The 26,123-nt window shown below is 37.0% G+C and overlaps 2 protein-coding genes across 6 annotated transcripts in view; one reads left to right on the forward strand and one right to left on the reverse strand.

Annotated features, from left to right (window-relative positions):
• The window catches only part of LOC130435361 (rho GTPase-activating protein 42), a 105,942-nt gene extending 92,071 nt beyond the window's left edge, over window positions 1–13,871 (forward strand). For all 4 annotated transcript variants that reach the window (XM_056765937.1, XM_056765938.1, XM_056765939.1 and 1 more), the window contains 5 exons: window positions 235–630; window positions 3,157–3,316; window positions 7,487–7,549; window positions 7,823–7,902; window positions 11,776–13,871. In XM_056765937.1, coding sequence (XP_056621915.1) covers window positions 235–630; window positions 3,157–3,316; window positions 7,487–7,549; window positions 7,823–7,902; window positions 11,776–11,864 — 788 coding nt within the window. In that variant the 3' untranslated portion in view covers window positions 11,865–13,871. The remainder of the gene's footprint in view (window positions 1–234; window positions 631–3,156; window positions 3,317–7,486; window positions 7,550–7,822; window positions 7,903–11,775) is intronic.
• Window positions 13,872–15,747: 1,876 nt separating this feature from the next.
• On the reverse strand, window positions 15,748–24,138 carry pgr (progesterone receptor). Of its 2 annotated transcripts, none has more exons than XM_056766155.1 (8): window positions 22,753–24,138; window positions 22,085–22,197; window positions 21,531–21,647; window positions 20,212–20,517; window positions 19,801–19,945; window positions 18,633–18,763; window positions 16,733–16,890; window positions 15,748–16,265 (listed from the first exon to the last, which is right to left on the reverse strand). In XM_056766155.1, exons 1-8 carry the CDS (start codon window positions 23,544–23,546, stop codon window positions 16,113–16,115), a joined length of 1,917 nt encoding a protein of 638 aa, XP_056622133.1. In that variant the 5' UTR covers window positions 23,547–24,138; the 3' UTR covers window positions 15,748–16,112. The 2 variants fall into 2 exon arrangements, with proteins under 2 accessions (XP_056622133.1, XP_056622134.1); XM_056766156.1 differs by having other exon boundaries at window positions 22,085–22,194; window positions 22,753–24,137.
• Window positions 24,139–26,123: the final 1,985 nt, after the last annotated feature.

The raw sequence follows: 26,123 nt of genomic DNA on the forward strand, positions 1-26,123 counted from the left end.
CACTCCCCATTGTTATAGGTGTTAGGATGCGCCTTCTGTCACGACCCTGTCTGTTCTCCCCGTGTCTTTCTCTCTCCGTGACTCAAGGACTACATTCCCCATGATCCTCTGCACTCCCATACCTGTCTCGTATCAGCCATCCTCCCCAACTGCCAGCTCTCTCATCACCTAGACACATTATAAACTAAATCTCTGGTTTGTGTGTGTCTTACATTAATCTGTTTGGCTCTACAGGTGACACGTTCAGCAGTAGTTCAGGCAGCACACCGATGGGAAGCATGGACTCTCTCTCTTCACACTCTTCAGAACAGAACAGCTCCTCCAAGACCCACGCTGCACCGCAGCCCAAAAACAAACCTCCCTTCCCCGGTCTGCGGGAGAGCCCTTCCTCTCTCTCGTCAAGTGAGCAGCAGGGTCCCACCTGCACCTACAGTCCAGAGCCCACCTGCAGAGAGGACACTGGGCGAGCGGACGGAGACTCTGAAGATTCACAAAGTGTAAGCTCAGTCCCAGCAGCTGCCAGATCTTCACCGGCACCCAAGAAAGCTCCTCACTCAGAAATAAGACTGAGATCAGCAATGCTTAATCGCTCAAGTGCTCCCTCTCTGAGGTCCTTATGCAGCATTGAAGGTAAGAAGTAGACTATAGGATCTCGCTAGCAAAGTTAAGGTCATGGGTTAAATTCCTCATGAAATGCATGTACTAATAGTAATAATGTAAAGATTGTTGTAATGGTAATTTTGGATAAATATATCTACCAAATATCTCAAACACAATTTTCCCAATACATTTACATAAGTTGCATATCATTGCTGTTTCTCCGAAACCTCGGATGTCCAAATTCGCTGTTCTACAAGAATTTGAAAAAAACAATGTATTTTTTTTAAATAACTAAGCACTTTTTATTATCTATATTTTTGGTTGTATATTTTCAAATCCCAGTGACAAACATAATGGATGACTAATAAAAATGTTTTATGGCAAAAAGAAACATCACAAAATATGAAGATACAAGGTTTGAGAAGGACAGCAGAGATTTTTTCTCCTTCAAACAAAATTTTGAGTATCTTTTTTCTCAAAAATTTCAATTAAACTAGAATGAGAAACCCAACAGCTGAAAATGGCTGGATCTTGGATGAAAACGCCCACTGCAGGCGCACCGTTCTGCCCAAAGTTGAGCCTTTTTCAATTCTGGGTGCCCGATCGAATGCCGGCGCTGATCGTGGCAAAAACACATTGCACCAGCACCTGATTGCGGAAAAAAATTCAACTGATGGCTTTTTTTAAAAGCGCATCGTTTCCGTTGGAAATCACGTTGGCCACAGGCGTAAACACCTCGGTGGACACAGCCCCTTATTTGACAGGTATTTTCGCAGTCAGTCAGTTATGGTTTACAAAACAACATTTAAAACAATATTTAACAAAACTGAAAACCTTTTAACAAACTTTTAGCAAAAGTGTCCTTAGTGTATGCTGGTGAAGTTTTAGAAGGGCAGCATCAGCTCAAGGTGTAGTAAGTAGAGCTTAAAGTTTTACAGCTCCGTGCTGGATCTTCGGTTTGCGTGGGAGTGAGAGACCACGTGTTTCCAGTAATGTGACAGAAGGCTGGTGAAAATAAATTAGGCTATTTATTCCTCGTATTGTTTCTATCATCAGGAGGAAGAGGAAACGAACCAGTAGGTTTCTATTAGTGGTGGGCCGTTAATGGCGTTAACGTGAGACTCTTATCGCGCGATAAAAAAAATGTCGCCGTTAATCTATTCTCAAAGTTGGGTTGGGAGATGGGTCTATACTACGCACGCTATGATGACTTTCACCTTGATATTTTAGCGCGGATATATACCTAGCTGAATTGCACTGTACCGGGCGAGAACGGATTTTTCAACTCGCGTGATTCGCGCAATTCGCGTGATTCGCGCCGCCTCATCATCTCATGACCAGGGCTTCATTCGCGCGATTCGCGCCGCAAGTAGGTCTATCGCGTCTTTGCATTGACTTAACATGTAAAACACTCGCGCTTGACGCGCCATTCGCTTTTTTTTTTCGTTTGGTCTGAACACAACATAACGTTACTGTGAAATTACCACATCAAACGTGACATGCTAACATGGATGCATCTTTGAAGCCGCCGGGTTGCTTCAGGGAAAATTTATTTTTATGAAGCTTCCCAATGGAAACATCGAAAAGACTAAGGTTGTTTGCACCTTGTGCAATGGGGAATTGGTTTAAAAAAAAAACTTTCTCTCAACAGGTAGTGGTCTAGCTTTAGTTGAAACCAGTAAATTTGTATTGGCACCTAATGTATTATGGCTCCTGTATGACATATGTTGCTCCCTAACTCCCTAACAAGTTGCTTTGGATAAAAGCGTCTGCTAAATGACTAAATGTAAATGTAAATGTAATGTAGGAGCTCTTCCAGTCTCAAGTACCACCTAAACGCAAAGCATCCCTTAGCTAATGCGGAAGTAAACACAAGTACATTTTATTGAACATAATTTATTTTCATCACCGATTATCATAGTAGAACAGCTTTCTCAAGCAGTTTGTGATGCATTTTGGAAACATGAGATGAGCCCCTGGTCTAATGCGCCACCTGGCTTGAGAAACCCGTTTTCAAAGACTTACTTTTAGTCATTATTTGGGTAGCACACATATTCTGAAAGCCTTCGGCAGAATTCAAATGAGCCATTTTAATCTAGATTAATCTAGATTAATTCCAATTAATAAAAAAAAAAATCTATGACCACCACTAGTTTTTATATTATTTTGAAATGCTTTGTCATTATTAACGTCGGATCAAGAGCAGGGTGCTGTGTGAGGTGATGGCCTGTAGGCTACACTATAACCTATCTGTTGTTTAAACCTGGCGAAGGGATATGGAACAGTCATGTGGTCAGCAGACCTGGAACACTATCATAGGTGTGTGTTTAACTAAAATAAATGCATACCCATAGAACGTTTGTCAACCAATCAGATTGAAGCATTCAACATCTATTACATCTATAAATAGATGTAATAGACATTTTTATATACTTTAACAGTTTGATGTATGTCACATTACTGACGTCAAATTGTTTGTGAATGCTGTTTTATGTTGTTTTTTGTCCCAGCAACCAATAGCTGATAATGTGTTGTTGTGTTTTGGTTTTTCTGCAGGTCGTAGGAGCTGTGTGGGGTCTGTACCGAGTCTACCATGCATGGAGCATAAAGATGTCAGCAGAGGCATTAACTGCCACGATCTTCCGCCTAAAATGGTCCTGCGTCGAAAACAGGACAACAACAACTCCAGCAATGGCTATCAGCGACCAGGATCTGTGTAAGTCAAACCATTCAACAGTATTTTCACAGCACTCCTTTTTGGACATTGTCTACCCTTTGAGATTTGTTGATTATAATGGAAACATTGTAGTCTTGTTGAGTAGCATGTGTGCAGTGTAGAGATGATGTTAGAGATGGTTGTTCTTATTAAATCATGAAGATGAAGTTTTTCCCAATAATATATACATAATATAAACTATCTATAAATAAACTCCTTTTTTATAAATGAACTATTTTAAATATTAAGAAACTGATTCTAAGGAATTGAGGTTAAATTATCTAATAATTTTTTAACATTTCCGCCTTTCGTCATTAAAAATCTATGCAGGCCTGTTTAATATAAAATAGAAAAATGTTATTAATAAAAAAAATATTTAATAAAATAATGTAAAGGTATATAAGACAGCTTGTTTCCCAAACATGTAATTTAAGTTATTCACTTGAACAATTTATATTAAAAAGAACATTTCATAGCATAAAATTACGTAAGTGGGACCCAAATTTAAATTCTGGTACAAATCTGCAAAGAGTCCCTGCAGATTATTTCTGAAAACAAGCAAAAGTAATGACAAGTAAATTACATTAGCTACCCGGTATAAAGAATGTCTAGCCAGTATTATTTTAGGTTACCAGTAAAAAACGTTTCTTGGCTAAACTTAAATGAAACAAAGTTCCACGACACATTCAACAAATAGTTTATTTAGTACAATTAATATACAATAAAATGTCAATATAAATGTATATGTATAAAATTAAATCTAAGCCACTATCCAGACCAATCATTAAACACAGACCAGAAGTGAACTTTGCGCCGTGTTCGTGCAACCAATAAAACTATAGAAATTTATATAGTTTTTATAAACATTACAATTGTTTTATTCTTATTTTATTTTACTTATTTAGTTGTTAAGTTTCTATTTGTTTAGCTATTGAATGTTTGATTGATTTATTGCTGCTGCTTAGTTAAGACATGATTGATGCTGTTCTTTAAAAAGCAAAAAACCTCTCAAATCTGTGCGTCACAGTAATAATCAAATCAAATCACTTTTATTATCACTCTACCATGCAAAAGTGCAATAGTAGGTGAAAAGCTTGTTAGCCACTAATGCAGTTCTTACAGATACAGGACAATAAATACACATATCTTTACAAAAACACAGTTCAGACAATAAGACATGTCTTGTACGTAAAACAAGTGGCAAAGTTAGCGATTCTCTATACATGTAACTACATAGTAGCAATATGTGTATTTACGTACGTGAGGTACAAGAATAACAGAATATGGCTGGCAGTTGTGGTAGATTCCATTAAAATATTATATGGGATGGGTTATCAATGTGTTATGTTGTAAAGTGCAGTGCTTATGATAGATGTTATTCAAGAGTTCAAGAATCTGACAGTTTGTGGAAAGAAGCTGTCACATAGTCTGCTGGTACGTGTTCTGAGGCTGCGGTACAGCTTCCCTGGTGGAAGCAGTGAGTGAGAGTAGGCTGTGACTAGGGTGGCTGGAGTCTCTGATGATCCTCCTTGCTATCCTAATACTTCTCTTTACCCTGGTAACACACAACTCACGTATCTTACTGCTTAATGTTATTTGCATAGGACATACAGCGGGGAAAATATGTATTTGACACATCAGCATTTTTATCAGTAAGGGGATTTCTAAGTGGGCTATTGACACAAAATTTCCACCAGATGTACCCATCAAGCCAAATATTGAATTCATTCAAAGAAATCAGAACATTTAAGTATACAAGTTCAGTCATAATAAATAAAGTGAAATGACACAGGGAATAAGGATTGAACACACTTTATTTAATTCTTGTAGAAACGACTTTGTTGGAGATTACAGCTTCTAGACGCCTCTTGTATGGACCAGTTGCATTGCTCAGGAGTGATTCTGGCCCATTCTTCCACATAAATGGTCTTTAAATCTTGAAGGTTCCTTGGGCCTCTTTTATGAACTTTGATCTACTGTTCTGTCCACAGATTTTCTATGGGATTTAGGTCAGGTGATTGACTGGGCCATTCAAGCAGCTTGATTTTCTTTCTTTGAAACCACTTCATTGTGTCCTTGGCCTTGTGTTTGGGATCATTGTCTTGCTGAAATGTCCACACTCTTTTCATTTTCAGCTTTCTGGTAGATGGCAGCAGATTTTTATCCAGAATGTCCCGGTACATTTCTCCATTCATCCTGCCTTCAATAAAATGAAGTCTGCCAGTACCCCTTGCTGAAAAACAGCCCCAAATAATGATGCTTCCACCCCCAAACTTAACTGTTGTTATGGTGTTCTTGGGGTGGTGGGCAGTGCCATTTCTTCATCAAACATGGTGTGTAGAATGACTGCCAAAAAGTTCAATTTTTCTTTCATCTGACCATACTATAGTCTCCCAATAATCCACAGGCTTCTCCAAATGCTCTTTCGCAAACTTTAACCTAGGCTCAACATGCTTTTTGTTCAGCAATTGAGTCTTGCGTGGTAAGCGTGCATGGATGCCATGTCGGTTCAGTGCATTGCTTATAGTTTTCTTTAAAACAACAGTACCTGCTGATGCAAGGTCTTCCTGAAGTTCTGCCCGAGTGGTTCTTGGCTCTTGGAGAACTCTCCTGATTATTCTTTGGACAGGGATCTTACGTAGAGCACCTGATCGTGGCCGGTTTATGGTGAACTGATGCTCTTTCCATTTCTGGATAATAGCCCCCACAGTGCTCACAGGAACATTCAGCATTCTGGAAATGCGCCTATAACCATTCCCCATCAAAATGCTTTTCAATGATAAGATTACGGAGATCTACAGAGAGTTCTTTGCTTTTACCCATCATGAAGTCTTTCCTGTGTGCCTCCTAGGTAATGAGAAGCCTTTATAGGCCATCAATTAGGACTAAAGCAGCTGATATCAATTAGTACTGGTAGGGGTAAGGGTTTCGCTCTCAAAACTGACAGATTTCAGGTGATCTCCTTGCTTTCTATGCCATTTTGCACCTTGTTACCTTCATGTGTTCAATACTTATTCCCAAGTGTCATTTCACTTTATTTATTATGACTGAACTTGTATACTTAAATGTTCTAATTTCTTTGTAAGAATTCAATATTTGGCTTGATGGCTACGTCTGGTGGACATTTTGTGTCAATTGCCCACTTAGAAATCCCCTTACTGATAAAAATGCTGATGTGTCAAATACTTATTTTCCCCGCTGTATTTGAACCCATAGGAGGTTAGATTGTGCAGTATTTTATTGTGTACTATATGTTCTGACTCTGAAGGAGATTGGTGTTGGTTCCTTTGTTGAAGCGAGCTGTAATTAGAATGAAGGGGTTGATGTGACCCAGCGTTGGTTTTTTTAAACCTCTCTCCTGGGAAAGATATACTGTTTGACTTGTTGTGACAGAGAAAAAAAGAACCATCACATCTCACTCAAGTGAAGTTGATTCAAATGCTCCTTTATGCCTCTTTAAAGAACATAAAGCATGCAAGGCTTCAAGTATTGAGAACACGTTGTTATTTTGAGGGTAAATAACACAAATATGTCAAGAGTATCCAGGAGATTCTCACATTTTATTCTGTGGAGTCAATTATAAACATCGATTTGTTTTTACTTCAGTTGAGTTGCTGTTATACTTACAATCTTGTGTTATTAACTTTTATAATGGCGGGACCTGTTTATGTCCTATGTGTTACAAAGTGTCAAAATTGAGCATTGAATAGTGCCAAAATTACGCATTGAAAAGTTAAAGTCCCCTTGAACCTGAAGTTGCAATTAAACTAGCAGCATACTGACAGTTGAAGGGGAGGAGTTAACAGATGCTCCGTCTAATTCACATCATTTGAGATGGATAGTCATTTCAGGGCGGAGGTGCATTTTCAGATTTTAACTGAAGATTATGAGGGTACATGAATTTTAGAAAGACCATTACCCAAAATGATTAGCTATTAATTATGAGCGCTTCAATATTTAATGAAAAAATATGAATTGTAATTTTTTATTTCACTGGGAATTAATGTAACTGGGCGAAAAATTTCTGATTTTTCACAAATCGAGGCAAAAGCCCCATCATATAAACCAAATAACTCATGAAAAACTGCTTGAAACAGTCCTTGTGACGTCAAGCCATGTGATATTGGCAGACATTTTGAGATGTTTTTGTCTTGTGTGCTTGTCTTCCAGGGTGGCTGCCAGAGCATTGCTTTTCGAGAACACATCAGGCTTAAAACCCCCTCCTATGGGAAGGTAAAGTACTTCATGTGCTACATGGCCCATTAAACCATCAGTCATAGTAACAGATGCGGCTTTGTCAAAATGTCTTTAACTCTTTCCCCGCCAGCCTTTTAAAAAAAAAGTTGCCAGCCTATGCCAGCGTTTTTTAACACTAAACACCAAAACTTTAATGGCTCACAGTAAAAAAAATTGTATAGAATATATGGACACACAATATGTCCAATGAAAGGACAGAGTCCCTGCTTTTACACAAAAGAACTTATTAAAAACTATTTTTATTTACAGAGATGCCAAAGCAATATATTCCTGTGAAGCAGAGCACAGCAATGAGCTGAGTTTCCCCAAGGGGGCGCACTTCTCTAATGGTGAGTCAACATTTACCCGATATCTACAACAGGGCTTTCTGTGGGTCATGACTTACTTTTGAAATGCACAAAATCCACAAGACACTTATCTGTGACATATTGGACGAAAAGCAGATTAGGCCAATTAATAATTAGCAAGCAAGCAAACTATATAATGCACTTTAAGTCAGGGGCGTAGTTTATGGGGGGGATGGGGGGGAGGTAACCCCCCCAATATTCAAATCCATCAGTTACAACCCCTCCAATATTTCAACATGAAAATCACAGTAGATCAAATGAAAAATATGTAGAATTACTTTATTTTGTGACAATAATTTTGTTCCTAATCAAATATGTGTGTGTCAATAAATTAGACAAAAAATACTCCCCCTCCATTGGACCGATTGGTAACGCCCAACAAATGAGTCGCACTTTCACCAAAACAACGCGAGTGGTGTTTGAATGGGAGAGCACACGGGTAACTTCACATACGCCAAAAATGAAGAGAAGCGCTGCACAGCGGACTATATATAACTGCTGGTCAGAGAGGGATGCAAAAAAAATAAAGCATGTACTGAGAATGAGTTATGAGAATATTGTGTAATAATAGCTAAGTACACACCATATATGTTAGCTAGCTAATCCATTGAAATGTATTTAGCTATAACTATCAGTATAACAAGTTACCAAGCAGCCATCTGTTTTGCAAGTTCATTTTTCAATAGTGTCTGTAATTATCAATGACAAAAGCATTCACATTGATGTTTGTTTTCTTCCTAAAATAATCTGACTTTCGAACGAATTGGATGAATGAATAATTTAAGTAGCTCACTCATTACAACAGTGAATCACTGCTGCCTACTGGCGCTTTCATTACTTAATTTCTTTCTTTTTATAATCTCTTCTATGTTAGAATTTATGTCAGTTTAACATACTGTAACACGATTCAGACATGGAAGGAAGGAGGCGGAACAGGCAAACATTTAACAAAGTTTTAATATAAATAATAACAGCCGGCGGCCCCTCACGGACGACCGCCGGCGAACAAAACATAAATACAAAACACAATAACATAACAACAAACGTAAAACACGTTCGGGCCCGGTCCTCTCTCTTCGACGGTCCGGTCGCTCGTTCTCTTATATGCTCCCAATCTCCTACGTGATTCAAGCCCGGTGTGCGCACAGCTGGCGCTCATTCACAATTACTCACCGGTCTCAAACCACGGTCTCGCCCCGCCTACTCCACTACACATACATTCTAAATCATTACATCTTAAAGATATCTTCTAACAGGAAACGTCCTATAGACGTATTGCAGATGAGCAAACACTCTAAAAAATATGTCTTCCAGATGTAAACACACACATCAAATAGACGTCTCCGTGATGTTCGTGTGCTATCTGGGACGTTCAACCCCCCCAATGTTCAAACCAAATCTTAGCCCTTGCTTTAAGTGCTGTACATAAAAATCTAATGAATACAAAGTATACTAATAGAAGATATAAACATACACTTAAACAATCAAATTGTTAACATTAGGTTTCAAAAGCCAAGGAGAAAAGATGAGTTTTCAAAAGTGATTTGAATGAATAAAGTAAAAAAGGCTGTCTAAAAGTGAGGGCAAATCGTCAATCTAGGTATTGCCTTATGTTTTGTTTTAGGCACACTCAGTAACAGTTTATCAACTGGTAATCATCTCAGACCTGTAAGAACGGGTGGGCATATGAGGGTGCAGCAGCTCAGAAATGTAGATTTGGGTAAGACCCAAAGGTTTGACCCCTAAATTAGTGATGGTTAAAAGTTAGACACAGAGTCACCATAGCTAACACAAAAAGTCCAATCTGCCAACCAGGACCTAAAGCAAGTGAGCGCTATGCCCTTAATGCCCACCCACTGCTCCAAAAGAGAAATCAGGATTTCATGGTCCACCGTATCAAACGCAGCAGTTACATCAAGAAGCACAAGGATAACACAGTCACCAGATTCAGAATAAATATATAAAAATATATCATTAAAAACGTTTATAAGAGCAGATTCAGTTCTGTGTAGAGATTTAAACCCGGACTGGAAAATTTAGAGAAAATTATGATTAATTGTCTACAGACTATATTTTTGAGAGTTTTTGTAAGAAAATGCAGTTTAGATAAAGGCCTAAAATTTGCCAAAATAACAGGATCCAGATAACATTTTTCAATTGGAGGTTGTACTACTGCATGTTTAAAATTGTCAGGGACTACACATGAGGACAAACAACTACAAGAACAGCCGGTCCAATAGTGGAAAACCCTCTTTAACAAGTCAAGGAGGGACAACATGAACCGGAGATCCTGAGGGCTTAAAATGCCTCACAATCTTCTGTAGCACAGACAGAGTCACAGACTCAAACCAAATATAGGAGAGTAAGGACGGCGACTGAAGGGTCATAAAATAGTGGGCATGGCTTGTGTTTTTCACTGTGAATTGATTGGTATACAAAAACAGCTGTTGCAGATTTGAAGTGTAACTGGCAGCAGATTGAAAGTTGAAGGGGTGGAGTTAAACGGATGCTCCGCCCAAGGCGTCTAACTTGCGTCATTTGAAGTTTAACTGAAGATTATGAGGGAACATGAATTTTGAAAAGAGAATGACCCACATTGTTAAGCTATTTACTATAATCGCTGCAATATTTCATGAAAGTTATTTCACTGGGACTTTACCATTTGAAGTGACACATACAATCTGTCCTTCCATTTGCGCTTAGCTTTACAGCACTCCTGCCTGAAACACGAACCGTGTCATTTAGACATGGTTCGTTTTTAGTTTTAGGCTGCCTGATTTCCGATGGTGCCGCAGTATCCATAACAGTTTGACAGGTAGAGTGCAACCACGTGCTAAGCTTCTCCAAGTCATTACATAAACACTCCGGTAAGGCACAATTCTTTTTGTAAACAGGTGTAAACTGAACAGCATTGGAAGGGTTAATGATGCGACAGGGCCAAACGGGAGTACCAGGTTGTATTACTGTACTCCAGGCAGAGGAATCTCAAATAATTCAGGCATATGGTTTAAAAAATAATACATACTAGCAATAACAATGGATTTTATACCTTACAATTATGTATTTTGGTATTGCAAAACAAAAAAACAAATATCGACTCTACATTTAAACAGAATAAATATTAATGCCGTTTAGAATTATATCATAATATTTTGATAGGTCTTGAAAATATATATGTCTATATGGGTCCAGCAGAAGAATACGTTACTAGAAGATTAAATGATAAATAAAAAGAAGAATAAATTATTACATTAGTATTATTTTGGTGCATACTAACAGGTTCAGATTGATAGAAGTGCTGTTCTGCTCTGCAGAACATCTGCGGTTATTCCTGGTACATGTCAGGCCTGTTTTATTGCCTGTTGTATTTTCCATTAGGAATAAACCTGGCTGGCCACCAGGGTATTCACATAGGTCACAGTAACCTCATGAAGGCAACATCTTCACTCCTCTTACGCTGAGCAAACAGTCACCGCAACATAAACTGCCTCAAAGAGAGTCAAGCTTAAAAACTGTCTTGCATATTTTCTGCTTAATGCCTTAGTCTAAACAGACGCTCTGTGTATAATGTTGACATGAGTCATTAAAGGATGTGTCCCTTGTGAGGTCCTTTTCAAAGCTTTATGGGGGTAATTTATCAGAACACGGTGACCTTACTTGATTCACTATTAAAAAAACTCCCCTTCCTTAGTTTGCTATTGTTTTGGATATGGTGGATAATGGTGTTGCGGTACACGTTTTTCTTTTCCTATAGGATTTGGGGTATCATATCCCTAACCTTTGTGAAGAATTTTAATAGTGATGTTTTTTATTAAAAATATTATAATAAACACGTCTTGTGTTTGTTGTGTGTAGTGTATTCCTCAGTGGAACCGGGCTGGCTCCAAGCCACGTTTGAGGGAAAAACAGGACTTATTCCAGAAAACTATGTGGTCTTCCTTTGAAAACTGCGGCCCATAAGAGTGAGACCAAGAAGGTCATGGAACCCAGGGTAACATCAATTTCAGATCAAGTATTTTTGGAATATTTCAAGCATTGGGGAATCAATCAACACTGTACAAAAATCCAGTAAAACAAAATAAATTTTCTTGCACCTGGGGGGCTTGTAAAAATATGTATAATATTTTTTTTTCTGCAAAAATTACATGTTTTCCAGTAAATTTGTGATCTTTTCTTTAATTTTACATTATAAGTGGAAAATCTGTAAAAACAAAATCTGTAAAATTACTTTTTGTTTCACAGTGTAGATCATACGCCATCACACAATAGCATTGAAAATTAGGAGAACTGTATGATGCAGCACATGAATGTATAAATCACAGCTGTAGTTCTCCGTAAATATGTTTCAAACTTCACTGGTAGATGAAGCTGCTGGTTGGATTCGAACCAAACCCTTTGAGTTTAATGATAAACCGATGTAAATACACTGAGATCAAGCCTGCTGTCTGCTGTTAGAATACTGTAGTCATGAAATGGATTCAGGTTTAAGAAACATTTTCTTATTGTTTATTGCCTTAACGTGAAACTTCAGTTCAGAGCAATAGTTATGTGTGCACCTCTTAGACAGCAATTAAGAAATGAATCTATATTTTCAGGCCAAATTCCTATTTGAATTGCACATTCAATACAATGTCAATTGTAAAAGTTAATTTGAAAATTTGGTGAGAATTTTATATAAGCCTTCAAGCCCCGTTAGTTTACTAAAATGCTCATCATTCCCAATTAAAATCACTCTTTGTTTTCATACACAGAGGTGAAAAGTACTAAAGTACTTCTTTACATTGTGAGCCTCTTCAGATGATGTAAACAAAGTAACTTCCTGTTTCAGTTTTTTTACAATACACAAACATTTGAAGAAAATTCAACCTACAGAACATTTATAACCGAATCAATATGTTAAAGGTCCTGTGTGTAATTTTGTGGAGGATGTAACTAAAGAAATGCAATATAATATGTCTTCAGGGGTGTATACAGACCTTACATAATGAAGCGTTATGTTTTTATGACCTTAGAAATAGCTATTTCTACCTAGGCTACATACACCGCGGGTTACACTTACATAAATTTACATGGAATTGGCCATGTTGTTTCTACAGTAGCCCTAAACGGACAAACTGCACTACAGAGCGCGTTTCGTAAATCCGTTATCTCCTTCTGCAAAGAATCGAAAATGTGACGAAATCTTAGTCCTGTGCAGCCACCATAGTTAAGCCTTTAAAAATCTAGTATTTTCTTACACAAGTTACAGAATAAAAATACTTGAGCAAGTTTAGTAAAAATACTACTGTTCACCTCTGGATACACACAGTATAGTAAATTAAAATAGTTTTTGAACGTAGGCTATACTTTATTTATAAATATGCTTTAGGTGAGAGGTTGTACTGAGAGGTTGTGCTTGGCAGTTGTAATAACTAAGAAAGAGGTGCACAGCCTAAAAGTTTGGGATTCTCTGGCTTTGAGCGTTTTGTAACAATAGTCTTGGTATGTTCCGTACATTCAGGTCTGGGCCAAATGTAAAATAAAACTAATGCTAATGCTTAAGAGACAAGTGAGTTGTTATGAATTAATTATACATTATACCATGGTCTGTCTCAGTACTCTATTCTAATTGGCCGGAAGGTGTGCATTAAAACCTTTTAATGCACGGCTAGTTATGGATTATGCCTGAATGTTTCAATCCTTATCATTCAGATTTGGTTCAGTCCACTCACCAGTATGGTACGTTTTCACTGTTTGTTCGAGGTCCCATAAATATGTGGAATAATCCACGTTTCCTCCTCTTCCAAATGGAGGAACATACATATGTACACACAAATTGCATATATGTCATCTGCACCGATGAAATCGTATCTTGAAGCCAAAATATATCTGATAGAATCTTATGCTTAAATAAAGTGGAAATCATGTCATTTTAAATGTTTTTTTTTCTTTGAATGTTAATAAATTTGTTAGCAAAATGAGGCTTGGTTTTTGACTTCCTTTACAAAATGTGTGAAAGGCTAAATCATTTACTACTGTACATCTCAGACATCAATCGCTTCAGTCTCTCCAACATGACGTCAGAAATCGAGGCTATTGCCAAGATCTAAGTGTTCTTTCCTATGAAATACATGAGAGAGCTCTGTGACCCTGACTGCTGATGCTGGCCTGATACTCCCTTCAGATATAACGGCAAGGTTATGGGAGGAAATGATACGACTTTTTAAATGTCTTCCAAATGTAATCTCATGCACATTTACTATTCAGATTAAAAGGCTTTAGTCACAATAGATTTACAATGCACGCTTATACATTATATACAGTACACAATATAGCACACGAGTACAGCTGAAAAATTGAGTTCCTGGTTACATGGTTAAATGAATATTATCATAGTACACAATGGTTTTATTTGATATTTTGCATGTTGTATGCATATGTACAATCACATGTGACTGTGGCATTGGGTGGGGTATATTTGAAGGTTTGTATGACATGACCATGAAAATGTGATCTTTTATGAAGTGTTTCATAGTTTCTAACCACAGAGAGATACTGTTTCCTTATCCTTACACTCAAAAACATTTCCTGGTTGTCTACAAAATAACAATAACATTCAGAGATTAATACAACCAACAAAAAATAAAGAAAAGTGGAAAAAGATGAATTATTTAAGGACAGCATATTTATATATATATATATATATACAGTATATACAGTGTTATATAAATGTTCAAAAAGTAATTCTTGGACATTTTTCATGCTTTCTAAAAAGCTACAACAGTTTAATAATATAAAAACAATATATTCTATCATTATCATCTGGACAGTGTTAAAATGTTGTTCTTTTACAAAAAGGTCTGATTTAGATTATTAGCTCAAACACTGCAATAGTTTTGCTTCTAAATTAGGAATTTTTACAGTTATTAATTATCGTTTTACATGATTTATTATTATTAATTATAGCAAGAGGTGAACCCAATATACATACCATAGGTATCAAAGGTGTAAATGAGAAGCCGGGGGTAGTTGTAACACTTCTATGAGTGCATATTTTTAAGGAAAATCAATTTTTGACAATCACTTTCTACATACACACATACTTTGAGATTTATTTGATTTCCAATACTTTATTCAACACATATTGGCCATATGAGTGCATGGGTTACACTGGCACAACAGGAACCTGTTGTTCATTGACATTGATTTCAGAGGAAGGATACTTTTTCAAATATCAATGTATCAAAGGAATGTTTTACAATATGTGCATTTAAAAATGAAGCATGCAATGTCTGTGGATCAGCTTCACCAAACAGGCATTTAAAATAGTGCAAAATTTTTTAAAGGTAATTTAAAAGCAACAGTCATACTCATATAAGCCAATAGATATTATTAAATGTAATTAATGGATTGCATAAAAATACATTTTAATATATGTGACAACTCTGGTCTAAATATCGACACAAGTTAATGAAAAATGCTGTCTGGGGGAAACAGTTCAAGCCTTTGGCCAAATTCGACCATCATTATACGTATACCCTTCACTGTAAAAAAAATCCAGTTTTTCGCTGTAAAATTTCATATTTGTAAATTTGCTGTCTTTTTCTGTAATTTAAAAATCGGTAAAAGTTTACACGTTTTTCAATTACACGTTTTTTGACATTATAAGTTGAAAAACTAAAAAATATTGTCGAGACAGGCAAGTCTCTGCTTACTCAACTGCTATTAATAAAAAAGATGATACTAGGATTTAAGTTTGGAGAATAAAATCGGACATTAAAAAGATGTATTACCTTTTATGATAGATATGAATGTGTTTGATGACACCATAACACATAACCACTGCTATAGAGTAGACATTATTTAATTACAAATTAAAATAGACATTAAATAGACATTTGTGTAATTTTAACTCAAAAGTCCTTGTTGCAACTAGCCTATAAAACACATGATAATGATTAATAAATATTTTCACCTCTCATTGTCCGTTAAAATTATCTTGTTTGAGATGTAAAATTTCAAAATAACCATTTCTAACAAACAACTGTTGTGTGTAATTATAATAAATATACATTTATAACTAGGCATCTGGGGATAATGAAAAAAGAGAGCCGCCTAATAAGTGTGAATGAGGATTAAAACAATACACCAAAGGTTGGCAGCATACACATGAAATTTTATAAATGAAAGAATCAGTCTAGGATCTCATGACTTCACTTGTGGAACAGGAGAGGTCTGACCATCCCGGCCAGAACTTTTGGCAGCTGTGAAGCGATGACCTCTGACATCATCTCTGGAAACTCCACCTTCATAGCGTCCGCCTGGATGTATGTGCTCAGACAGTAGAGATTGACCTTCTTCACAATCTACAAACAGATAAAGAGGAGTCAACGTCAGAGTTTAACCTCTGCTATCATGTTTTGTGTCCGACAAGCAGGTGGTCCCGCCTCACAAGCACACCATAGGCTAGGAGTTGACACATCTGTAAGAGTTGCATATTAAACTAGCATAGAAGACATTATTTAACATTCAATAACATTTTAATCAAACAAAACCAAAATAAGAAACAAAAAAATGTTTTTAACTCAAAATGGAACACTAAGCCCTTAAAGATAACAGCCACTAAACTGTGAACTCTTGAGCCTCAGCCTGAAGTGTGCCCACACTGCTGCACTGAAGTGTTAGATGCCCCTTTACCAGGTATCTGAATGTTAATGTTTTTTTATTCTAATTGTTATTTATTATCTTAATTGATGACAGTAAGATATTTTAAGGTTGGGCTGAAGCATCCGTTCTCTGAATCCACTGTGTATGAATATATTGTGCTATGTACCTCATGCATCGAGTCCATGAGTTTGGTCAGGTGGTAAAATCTCTGAGAACTGGCCACCACTCCATTCTCTCTCAGCTGGATGACTTTGGTCAGCTCACAAATGTAGTTTTGTCTCATCTCATCAAACTGCGACTGGCTCTTCAAGCCTTCCAGAGGAACTGACATAAACAATGGATTTACATTTGGCATTTGGAGAAGTTCATGCTACTTTGCTGATGTGAACAAATACAACCTTACTGTAAAGTATTACCATTAATATCAAATCTATAGTTTCCTATTGATATACATTATTACAGTATTTTTGCACTTTAAGCATAGTAGCCTACTTTCTATTTAGGTATTCATTTTGATATCTGAAATCTGCTTAACTGTTCTTTAAAGCAACACTTTGTAGTTTATCAATCGTAAACTAATTCAATTCAAATCAAGTGTATTTATATAGCGCTTTTCACAATGTTCATTGTTCCAAAGCAGCTTTACAGGAGCAAATAAGAAAAGGTAGAAAACAGCATAGTGCATGGTGTTTATAGAAAAAGCAAGATCATTCTAGTAAATAATATCTAATATATAAATAATTAAATAAATATTTATAAATGCAGTCTCCCGGTGAACAAGCCAACACTGCCCTCCATGTCTCTAAATAGATTTCAGTTGTACAACAACTCTGAACTAGACGAATTTGACTCACGCTGCTACCTGAGCGGCCTCATAGTGGCTACGAGCACACTCTGAAAGTTCTGTGTTCGGGTCGGTACACACAGCCCATCCACTGGCTGCGGAAGAGTGCCACAGGGTTTCCAAACGATGTTTCGGCATTTGCTGTTTCCATCAGCTTAGTTAACAAATTAAAGTGTATTGTGCTGCCCACGGGGACGCTCATACAGCGATATTATTTACGACACTAGTTAAAGAAAATTGTGTTTGTCAACCACATGGGGGAAATGTAATCAATAGTTGCTTTAAGTAAATAGTATTGGTTTAAGTAAAAGAAGAGGCCATATTTTAACAGTCTAAGTTCATGGTCTAATGTGCACGGCGCAGGTGCACTCAGGGCGTGTCAGAATCCGTTTTTCCACCCGGGCGCATGATCTTAACGGGTCGTCCTGATTCTCTTAATGAGCAACGGGTGTTTTTTGGGGGTAACTTGCACTCAGAATCTCATCTCTCATTCCCTTTAAGAGTCAGTTGCACTCGCCCAGAGGTGCATTTTCTTCTAAAGCGCTCCTTAAACAATCCATAAATAATGCACCATTGACCTTAGACTTTAGAGCAGGTTTGATTTGGTCATTGGCGCATGATGAACTGTCTATTTTCAGTTCCTCGAAATAGCAACTCGCCAACAATGCGGCAGAATTTTTTTTGACCAGCACGCCAATGGGCACACATATAAGTGCAAATGCATTTCGTATTTATACAATGCAGAGCAGGACGGGAAAATAAGAACTGTGTTGGGCTGAAACTAGCAAAAACACTGGAATGCGCCTTGCGCCGGGTTAATAGGGCTCAAGATGTTCAGTGTGCTTCCACGCTTCAGTTCTACACATATTGTTTATCTAAACTCTTAATCAAATGTGTGAACTTAAATTTATTTCTGAGAAGTACACAACAGGTAGACTGACGGTATACAGTACTTGTTTTTGGTTTAAAAGATATAGCACACTTTATGCTTGGGAAAGGTCAGCTTGGAATGCAAAACAAACTCAGTTTGGAATCTAAAAGGAGCAGTTTTCAAGGTCTTGCAGCCCAATTGGCAAACGCTTATCTCCTTTTCTCCTGTGAAATGACTAGTGTGCTAAATGTGTAGCGTATGTTATTATTTTATTGCAGAACACTATCTGACCTGTAGGGAGCTAGACAGTGAGAACTGTGTGAGACAGAACACAAACAGATATTTTGTTACCAGTATTGAGAAGCATCAAGGCCTTCATGCACAGAAACTCATCTTTGGTCACTTGTAGGTTGGCAAATTCTTGTGGAATTAACTTCATAGCCAAGCACAAGTCGTAGATCGGAGATCTTCTCAGCTGATCGCTAAAATGAAGAAAACGTTACAGGTATATTAAGTAAACGGAAGTAGTTGTGTTTATTGTGTTTATATGTACAGCATGTCTCAAGATCAATGACATTTACGTCTGGGACTTACTCCACCAACCCAGGACAAAATAAATTTAAAAAATACCAATGCAGGTTTGTAACATTCAGAAAATTTTGTTTGTTCAAATTTAGGAGGTTAAGCTTAATTATCCTAGTCAGGAGGTCAAATTAATGTTAAATGCGCCATTTTAGTTTATGTCTATTTCATAGACGGTTTCAGCAGCAACAACATAAACAAACGTAATGTGGCCCAAACGTAACTTCCGGTTACGTTGGTGTTGAGTAGTTTTTAATATGCAATAAAATATTAATATCATTTAAATATAAAATCTATTTTTATATCATAACAAAACACAGATCTGAAGTTAACTTCGGGGCAGCCATATGCATCTATAAAACCCTTGCATCCTATCAGAACAATTTGTCCGATTTCTGGATGCAGAAACTTATGTTTTGTCAATCAGTAAATATTACATGAAAAATTTAAATGAAATAAATAGTATTTAAAATCTTAGCTAAAGTGTCTAATTTTGTCTATTATACTTAACCTATTTAAGTATTTACTGTATATATTTATATTTAATATTTAATAAACTGTGTATCATAGTTTAAGGCCATCTGTATGTTGTTTTTCCCATGACGTATGTAACTGTGACTCTATGGTGCTCAGTTTGTTTGAGCATCTGGAACATCAGCCAATGGCGTGTGTCTGGGACGGGACCATCTGACCAATAGCAGATGGGGAGGTGTAGAAAATCTGTTGACTATAAAAGTCATTATTTATCGCTCAGATTTGTTGTTCAGACTCGCTTGTTCGGCAGCAAATATTGGTTTCTCGTTACTTTCGCACTTATAGGCACTGAAATAACCACCTAGTGGCATCAAAGATCAACCATCATCAAAGATATGTTTTAACGCATTCAGATTTAAACTAGTTAAAACTAGTATACACTGGTTTTTGTCACGTTACTCACTGATTTAAGATGAGATCTGGAGCAAAGTACAGAAAATCTGTGGGGACATTCTGAAACGTCCTCCAACCCAGTGAAAACACCATTAAACTCATCCAGGAATACTGAATTAATGTCATCTGGTCATTGATGTGCAAAGTGCGAAAACCTGTTGAAACAAATGAATACGAAAAGTGTGCATGAGTTGGCATGGTGGGGGGCTGGGGGGTTGAGCTTGCCCCCAACTGGCTAAAAATGTAAATTCAAAATAATTATTTGTTAAGTAATTAGTTTTTTCGTTATAACTATTACACTACCAGTAACGTCAACTGATGACTTTTTTTAAAAGCGTGGCGTTACCGTTGAAAACAGTTAAAAAAACACGCCGGCCACAGGCAAAAATGCCTTGGTGAACACACGGCTTAACAGTGTTACCTGGAAGAGACTTGGACCACCTGACAATCCAGAGAAGCTGCCGCTCGCAAAGTCTGTTGAGACTGTTGAGAAGAAGGTTGGGAACTTCCGGTTGTGAGTTGTCGTAGCCAGAGTAGACCACCTGCGGCTCGATGCTCTCCAGAATACTGATCATCTGTGGAGACAGCTGAAGCTCACGGATGGCCGACATACACGGCAGAGAGGACATGCTCTGAACATCAGCCAAAAGGGACAGCGGACTCTGGAACATCAGAGATGGACTCAAACCCATGACCTTCAAACCCCCGAACCGCTTCATCTTACGGCCTGAAACACACAACATGTGCTTTGATGAGCAAGACAAAGAAAAATGTTTCAGCAGTTCACAATGTACATTCTCTGCCTACATTATCTGGTCGCGCTTGCTGAACTTCCACAGTAAACAGGATTTACTAATTGTTTTGTGTTATTTGTGCAAGTTTTTGTAAATTGTACTAAAATTGTATTTAAAAAAAAGTGTATTTTTAAAATGTTATAACATTTTTTAAAGTAAAATCTACTTAAAAAACTGTCTGAAAAACTCTCACAAATAAACACAAAAAGTGTATCCGACTAGTTGTTTATTACAGTGTGGATAGCCACTGCAAGTAATGCAGCAAAATATTTTCTTAAAATATTTGGTGGAAATCTTTAGTTGATGAACTAAAATAATTTTTACACTAATTTGATCCGTTTTTCAATGTAGGTAAAAACTGTTTGCTCAAAACTATATATTTTTATTACTAGTGCTTCATGAAGAAAGACAACTGTTTTTTAACACTATGAATGTCAGAAAATGTTGACAAACTTCTTGTTTCCCAAACTATCCCTTTAAATGAATTCCTCAATATAATTTTCCTACAAAATATAACTTTTATAAATCTTTTAAAGATTAAACAACTTTTTTTAATAATAAAATATATTTCAATAAAGAAAGTATTTATTATTATTTTATTATACATTTTCAAAATTTATAAAAAGAGTTTGGAATGTGATACAAAAAATAAAAGTAATACCAATTAATCAATCAAAATTAAGTACTTTGCTTGAGATTATATATATATAATAAAAACATATATCATTTCTGTATTTATATTTTTTCAACTGTTTTCCCTTAAGTCTTCAATATATTTTCTCTATCTATTTAATCTATCTATAAATCTATCTATCTGTCATCTATCTATCTATCTATCTATCTATCTATCTATCTATCTATCTATCTATCATCAATATATCTATATACTTTTAAATAGGACGTTTAATATACAAATTTACGGAAAGAATGGTGCATTGAAATTCACCTCCGAGCATCATCCCTGCTTGGTAGCACTTTCTAAGACGACAAGCAGGACAATTTTTCCGTCTGATTTTATCAATAGTGCAATCATTCCTTCCAGCACACAGGTAGTTATGGTGACCTATGCAAAAGAAAAACAGTTTACACTCCAAGACATGTAGCTAATGACATGTGAATGATGCCATGTAAAAAAAAATAACATGTAAACAAATCCACACAAATATCTAAATTCTATATCTAAAATTTTTTTTTTTTTAAGAAACAACCGTGGGAGGGGGGAAACAGAGCAAGAGTGAATAGGTTTGAAGGCTGACAGGGCAGAGTGACATGGCCATGGTCAGATGCGGTGAATCTTACATCTGTCCTCTAAGATAAGCAGAACAACAAGGTAGAGGAGGAACATCATGATCACTGCTCCGAATGAAAGTTACTGTCTGCTGCGACACTGTATACAGACTCATGCACACGGAAACATGATAGAAAACTTGCTACATGTATGTGAAACAAGATGCTACCCAAATTCTGCATCCTGACAATAATAAAAACCTTTGTTCTCACCCTCAACAGCTCTCTTGAAAAACACCTTGCAGCTTCCACAAGTCAGAACTCCATAGTGACAACCCGACGCTTCATCTCCACATATAACACACAGTCTTTGAGATGGAACCCTGCTTGTGAGCAAGACAATGGATTGTACTGTATTAACTTATGAAGTAGACAGAAACGAAACGACACAGAGGCCTCAAAAATAATAAGTTGCAAAAACTGTACTTATATTTAATATTTTGTCCCAGATGTATGACGTTATGACCTATAGTGCTTTCGCCAATTTAAGGGAAGAGTGAACAGTACAGTCTTATTTTTTTTCTTTTTACATTTTATGATTGAAACACTACTTATATAAAATGTAAATAATCAATGGCCTCAATGAGCTGCCACTGACTGGGATCTAGCTGTATAATAATAACCCCTTTATGGATAGATTCCATTAGCCCAGAAAAGTGCTTTGCTTGCTTTTGACATCAGCCGTTAATGTGCTCAGCAAATCTGGATGGTGGTGTGCAATGTTTCAATGTTACATAAAACATTTATGAAGACGTTTGAGTAAAATATGGGACCATTTGGGTTTACTGAATAAGAAATTAATACAAAACGTGTGTGAGCAAAATAAATATACAGTTTAATATAAATAAGTAGCGCAAAGAAGATGTGCAACTCATTCTTACCCTGGGAATACACCATAACCTGTCTGTGTGCGCTGGATAAAGCTATCTGGTGAGGAGTAGCCAACGTGCTCTTCATTCACATTAGTGGACTGATACCAGAAGTGAGAATCAGCAGGCGATTGCTGGACCACCCATTTGGAGATGTCAGTTTTGGCCATTACTGGAGATGGGCTCGTACCATTGAAATTCACCATACCCCTACCGAGAGATGGTGAAGCTCTCCTCCGAGGTTGCAAAACCAGTGCGTTAGACTGACTCACGCCCAGCTGAAAGTTGGAAGAACTGTCCACCACCTGTTGCGCACCTTGAGATGAAAGCAAAGTCGTCGAGTCTTCAATGTATCCGCACGGCGGTTTGTTATCGGGGTCACAGCAGCCATCCAGATCGCTGATGTTTATACCTAGGTCGTAGTCAGTGCTGGGGTGCTCCAAAATCAGAGATTGCTTCTGCTCGTCTTTGATAAACGCACCCATCCCAGTTGAGCTCTCTTGAGAAAATGTCTCTTTCAGGGCTTTGCTTGATATTACGCTCCAGTGTCCGGATTCGACTTTCAAAAATTCGTCCATGTGATCAGTATACGGTTTGGTGTCGAGAGGCAAATCTAGGACAGAAAGATCAGCCACAGTGTCGCCGCTTGATCCAGGTGCGCTGCTGCGTAAAGACCCCGGTTCTCCAAAATTACGCACGGAGACCTTACCGTGCCCCAAGATCTCGTCCGTGAATTTTTCCATAAACTCACTTACCCCGGTCATAATCTCTGTGGAATCGGCAAGGGAAGTGTTTACAGAGTCCATATTGCTGTTAGTTTTCGTGTTTCAGTCCGAGTTTAAAACGCAAATCTTGTCGACGTGATGCGTCCTCGCTGTTCAGTTGGAGGTTATGATGTGTTGCGTGTAAAACCGTCTCTAAGTATTCCTCCTTGTGGTGAGAGGCTGTACAAAATTGTGATTTTGGCTTATCCTTTAATCTACAATCACTACAAATTTATTTTTTAACGTCTTAATTTAAAAAGTTTGCATTTTGGTTGTATTTTGAGATTTTCAGAACGTAACATTTGTAGTGCTATATTTGACAACTATATTTCTGAGACCTCAAAAGTGCCCTTGATTTGATGAGATTCGTTCATGTCAACATTTCAAAATAATAGTCGATATATTTAAAAAACAAATAGTTATTGAATCCAATCAGTACTTTATACAAAGAAAATGTCGAAAAGTTGGACTAAAAATCTATGTTATAGAATTAAAATGAGTCTTATTTACAAAAGTGGTGTACATCCAGCTAAAACACATTAATATAATCACGAAGAAACAGTGGTCATGAATGTTGCAATAAAATAAAAAGATAAATATCATCCAACATGCCAAAATATTCCTGCAAGGTCCACACGACTTGTGCACACATGGGAGGGGGAAGCATTACCTTCTTATTTATATGCAAAGAGGTTACACATGATGTGGGTTTTGACAATCTCTGTCTCAAATCCATAATTTTTATGATTATTTAAATCTGCAGACATTCTGAACTTTCTGTGACCTTTGTGCCGGTGAGATTTTTAATAAGAATATGGGCTGGTTTTACATTCATCGTTTTCTGAGCTCACTCATTAATGTGAACACCATGTACTCGTGTGCTCAGTTCCAGAAGATCAGTTAAGAGCTCTCTTTGCCCTTTGAAGCCCATATTTACCGAACTAAAGCATCATTTTCCACACATTTTCCCGCCAGCTGGTTTTCCACACTTAAGCAATATTTAGTCCTGGTGCTTAATTTCTGCATATAATATTCCGATTCATTTATCATGCATCGTTTTAAATCAATAGTGTAAATTGGGAATTATAATAACATTTATGTTTTTAATCTTTGACTAAGAGAAACAATGTCCTGTGTCATCCTGGTGTTTGATTTACTTGAGGAAATCATTTACATTAAGTTTTGTCTGTGTTTTAGATCTTTGTGTAAAGATCATTTAATCATAATCATGAAAACTGCAAACATTGAATAGAAAGAATAAGAGTTATTGGACTTTTATCATTGAAGTAATGTCGCCTTCATATGTGGGTAAACTGATATTTTATTTGTCACTGTTTATTTGTCACGCTGCCTTGGCAGCATGATATCATCAACGTCACAAGAACAACCCAATCGCTACTACTGTATGACCCTATAATAAAATCCTTACGATTTTAATGAAGGGCGCCCAAAGCAAACTGAATTTTGCTGTGCCCAAAATCTATTCAAAGCCCCTTTTCTCATACACTTACATTGGTGTCGTCTTCTGAGTGGGTCAAAGTGACCAAGGATGTTCTTTTCGTCGTCCTCCTGCTATTATTTCTGGTAACCTTGACAACTATGATTCAATAAGATAAGATCTTTATGAAGCCTGACAAAACTTAAAAGCAGTCTGCTACCAGGATCATAATCTGGGTAAATTTGTAAAAGTTTATGTTAAAATGATGTGACTGTTCAGCTGACTACGGATTATTCTGCATTCTGCTTATTGTCTGGCTGCTTAAAGACTTGGGGCACACTCTTTTTATAAGGCATTTGATTTTGAAAAAATTGATAAGAATTGTAATAACACAATAATCCCTTTCTGGGTGATAGTATAAAGCCATTCTACCTTTAAGTTTGAATCACCCGGTTTTGGTTTATTTTGGAATAATGATCCTCTGACAGAACATAAATAATCTACACAATGATATGAGAATTGTGTCCATCATTGGATGTCCTGTAATACAACATTTAATCACAGGTAATGTTTTGGATGATGATGTATTTCTCAGCTCTCCGGATGACGTGTGTCGTCAAGCAGGCAGCTGTCGAGGTCAGGACTGACAAAAGCTCTTCACCGCCACTCTCCACTGATTCTGAGCCATTTCCAGTCCAGAGTAATAGCGCTGGATGAATTGAATCTGTTCAGGAGCCGAGCTCAGGATCCCGGTGCCAGGTGGGAAAACAAGATGTTAGACTCTTGAGAGGTCAGGTTGAACTAAAAGACAAACAGCCCTGGCTGTTACTGTGAGACGTTGTGAATCACAACTGAACCGCATTTAAAGTCCCCACAGCAACCGGTTTTTAAATAATGATTGAAAAGCATCTATAAAAGAAATCTATGGCCAGAACATTAAATAACATTATTGTGTTGAAAGTATCTGTGGGATTTTTTTTCTGTGGGGGTAGTCATGCTGTATATTCTGTATATTTGTTTTAACCATCAAATTAATTAAATTACTTTTCTCCAAAGCAATAAACTCATATTTTCGACAGCAAAGCCTAACCAAGCTTTAGCCTTGAACTTTATTTTAGGGATCATATTATATAACATATTCTAATGTAATGTACTATAAATTTGGATCAATGGTGTTTTTT

The sequence above is a fragment of the Triplophysa dalaica genome, chromosome 14, assembly GCF_015846415.1.
Source record: "Triplophysa dalaica isolate WHDGS20190420 chromosome 14, ASM1584641v1, whole genome shotgun sequence".
Lineage (NCBI taxonomy): Eukaryota > Metazoa > Chordata > Actinopteri > Cypriniformes > Nemacheilidae > Triplophysa > Triplophysa dalaica.

Bases quoted from the DNA above. Each gene is read 5' to 3' on its own strand.
- pgr (XM_056766155.1), bottom strand. From the start codon at position 23,546: ATGGACTCTGTAAACACTTCCCTTGCCGATTCCACAGAGATTATGACC. The intron at 16,891-18,632 runs GTAACAAAATAT...TGTTTATGTCAG, and splicing joins CTTGATGCTTCTCAATACTG to TTCCTCTGGAAGGCTTGAAG. The intron at 16,266-16,732 runs GTACATAGCACA...ATCTGTTTGTAG, and splicing joins TCATGGACTCGATGCATGAG to ATTGTGAAGAAGGTCAATCT.